Source organism: Pan paniscus, chromosome 7 (genome assembly GCF_029289425.2).
Source record: "Pan paniscus chromosome 7, NHGRI_mPanPan1-v2.0_pri, whole genome shotgun sequence".
NCBI classification, from domain to species: Eukaryota; Metazoa; Chordata; class Mammalia; order Primates; family Hominidae; genus Pan; species Pan paniscus.
The window spans coordinates 101,981,970-101,985,252 of NC_073256.2; the positions used below are offsets into that span (position 1 = coordinate 101,981,970).

General features: G+C 60.6%; 1 protein-coding gene across 1 annotated transcript; it reads right to left on the bottom strand.

Annotated features, from left to right (window-relative positions):
• Nucleotides 1-304: 304 nt before the first annotated feature.
• On the bottom strand, nt 305-2,659 carry LOC134730922 (exonuclease GOR-like). Its single transcript, XM_063606596.1, has one exon. The coding sequence runs from the start codon at nt 2,657-2,659 to the stop codon at nt 305-307; it is 2,355 nt and encodes a 784-aa protein (XP_063462666.1).
• Between the last annotated feature and the right edge of the window lie 624 nt (nt 2,660-3,283).

The following is a 3,283-nucleotide window of genomic DNA, read 5'->3' on the forward strand; positions in this document are numbered from 1 at the left end:
TGTCTAATGTTTACAGAGGGCTGTTAAAGTTTCCCATGATTATGATGTGGGAGTCTAAGTCTCTTTTGATCACACTTTAAAGATCAAAAGGTAGAAGCGCAAAGACATTATCTGTGCAATATTAGAAACCTAGTAAGTGGTGGAATTTGGCCTTGAACCCAGATATCTAACTCCAGAGCCTAAGTGCTTCACCCACCTCACTGTGGTGCCTCTCGAGAAAAACAGGTAAGCACACATTCAGAAAGCTGGTGGGCCGGGGGGCTGGCCTTGTACTCAGAGGCCATGGAAGTCCCACGTGGGGTGGCTAGTGGTGTAAGGACAGAGGTCTCGGATGGGCAGAGGGATGTGGACAGGCGCGAGGGGGCGCGGCAGGGACTCGGGGGACTGGGAGTGGCGGCTCGGTGCTGCGGGAGGCGATTAGTGGAAGGACAGAGGTCTGGGAAGGGCAGAGGGATGGGGACAGGCCCGAGGGTCCGCGGCAGGGATTCCGGGGGACTGGGAGTGGCCGGTTGGGGTTACTCTTGGCTTTTTGCCCTCTCCTGCCGTCGACTGCTCCGGTTTCTTTGGCCTTGCGGCGAGGTGGACAGGGTGAGCTCTCAGGACTGATGGCGGTTGTGGAAGGGGCCTGGGGCCAAGGACAGGCCAGGGCGGCGGGAGAGGCGGACCGGTGGCGTGGCTGGATCTGGGCGCGCTGTCGGACCTTCCACATCACCAGCTGCAGGCAGGCGTTTGCGTCCTCGCTGGAGTTGTGGCCGTCCTGGCTGTCCTGGATGATCTGTCCCAGGTAGTCGGCCGCGAGATTCCTGAGGGAACGCTTGTAGGGGAAACCCAGGTAGTGCGGGAAGAGCACGGCCGTGTCCACCACGGTGCTGTGGATGAGCTTCAGGGCCAGCAGATCGCTCTCCAGGCTGTGCCCGATGAGGATGGTTTGGGCGCTGAAAAAGCTCAGCAGGATGGCTTGCACTTGGGGCAAGGTGATGCTCGTCTTGGCGACGTCGGCCTCGGTGACTCCGGAAAACCTGGTGTTGTAGTCCACGATCTCGTTGTCGGGCTTGACGAAGGTGTCGTACACCACTCGCATGTCGGCGTCCACCACGGTGACGCGGGTCAGCTCTAGGCCATGCGTGGTGTAGCACATCTCACAGTCCAAGGCGTAGATTCCTGGATAAGCGTCTCTGGACAACTCTTTCTTGAAGGTCTCCACGAAGCCATCGAGGCTGTCCTTGCGGCCGTCCCGCACGTGCTGCTTTGCCACCTGGCAGCCCACAGAGCCAGGAGCAGCTGCACAGCAGGTGTACTGGCTAACCCGGCCTCCAGCCACCTGGCTCGAGCGGACCCGCCCCCAGTGATAATAACACAACTGGTCGCGTACACAGCGGCCCGAGGAGGACACCAGGTACTCGGTGCCACAACGGCAGCAGACCCTGCAGGAGGAGTCGCCGGGCCCCTTCCCCTGGCCAGTGAAGAGGACGGCGCCTCCGGGCCGCTCGGGGTGCGGGAAGGGGTAGCCGTTCTCCTCGAGCTGGTCCTGGCTGAGCAGGAACTCCTGGAGGCGGCTGTACAGGGCGGCCCTGCTGAGGCCCGGCATGGAGCTGGGGGTCAGGCCCTTCAGTCTCTTGAGGGTGTTCAGGACCACGTTCAGGTACCTGTTCTTGTTGGGGCTGCAGTCGTAGGCCACCTTCTCCTCGTTCAGCGCCTTCTCCTCGGCCTCCTGCTTGGAGGCGCAGAACTTGAGACACTCTTCGGTGAACAGTTGGAGATAGCCTCGGCGGAGGACGGTGGGGACTTGGCACCCAGACCTTCGGAGGACAATAGGTTTCTTCAAACTCGGTAAGGATGGACGACGGACGATTCGCTTAGAGCTGATGGTGGTGGTGGTCTTGCATGCCATCCCTGACCTGTTGCGCGTCTTCCCTGGCTGTCTGCCGACCTTGGAGCCACTGGAGCGTTGGCTGCTGCTGGCCACGCGGGTTCTCTTGGCATCTGTGCAACCTGTGACCAAGCAAGGGCTGGAAGACTGGGCGATCGTCTTCCTCTTCCTGGGGGCTGAGATGCGGACTCCCGAGGGCCTCTCTGTCAGCCTTGGGGCGGCTGGCAAGCAGCAGGCCGATCCCCTCTGTGCAGGGAAGTAGCACGCCTCCGTCACCACCTTGGGACACGCTGGGGGCACCGCCGGACCCCTGTTCTGGGGCTCCGCCTGGATGTCCACAAATGCGGAGGCCTGGTTGTGCATCTGGGGCACCCGGAGCCCGAAGCTCTGGGCAGGCTGATGAGAGGGCAGGGGGAATTCTGGAGCCTCGAGGGCCGCCTCCTCGGCCACCTTCTTAGCTTCTGGGTATCCAGGTGGGAACCAGCAGGGAGCTGTGGCTCGCAACATCTTGCTGCCTTCGGGAGCACCGGCCTGGCTCTGCTCCGCTCCCAACTGGCGGCTTCTTGCCTCCAGGGCCGCCTCCTCGGCCACCTTCTTAGCTTCTGGGTATCCAGGTGGGAACCAGCAGGGAGCTGTGGCTCGCAACATCTTGCTGCCTTCGGGAGCACCGGCCTGGCTCTGCTCCGCTCCCAACTGGCGGCTTCTTGCCTCCAGGGCCGCCTCCTCGGCCACCTTCTTAGCTTCTGGGTATCCAGGTGGGAACCAGCAGGGAGCTGTGGCTCGCAACATCTTGCTGCCTTCGGGAGCACCGGCCTGGCTCTGCTCCTCTCCCAACTGGCGGCTTCAATGAGTGCCGCGGCCGCCACCCGTCGCCTTTATAGACGCACAGGGCAGAGTGGGTGGGACTTCTCCTTGATTGGTTGCTGCTTCCATCCAATCACACTGAGCCTCATCTTCCACCAGACTCCAGCTTGGGAATGCCTCAAGGGGTGCACTAATGGAATCAACTGGAACTCCTGGTTGCTAACCTTGGAGCTAGGTTGCTTTTCCTGAGTTAATTAACTGTCCCTGCAGGGCAGTCCTATAATGGCTACTGGAATTGGGCCACCTAGGATTCATTTCAGCGTCAGGGAGTTTGGTCAACTTGCTTGGGCCCACACAGCACCCCATGGAGCCAGGACTGGGCCAGCAGTCTGCTGCATGCTGCAGGGCAGGATCTCTCTGGGGTTGCGTTTCCCTGCTCTCTGCACTCCTCCGCTGCGGGCAAATTGAGGACAGGAAGTGGACCGCACCCACTTCTCTCCCACGACTTGGGCAATGTTCAACACAGGGGTTCTTCAAAAGGTTCATAGAAAATGCACATGGTGAAGAAACTATGCATGGGTTTCCACTGGTTTGCACTCAAATAAACTT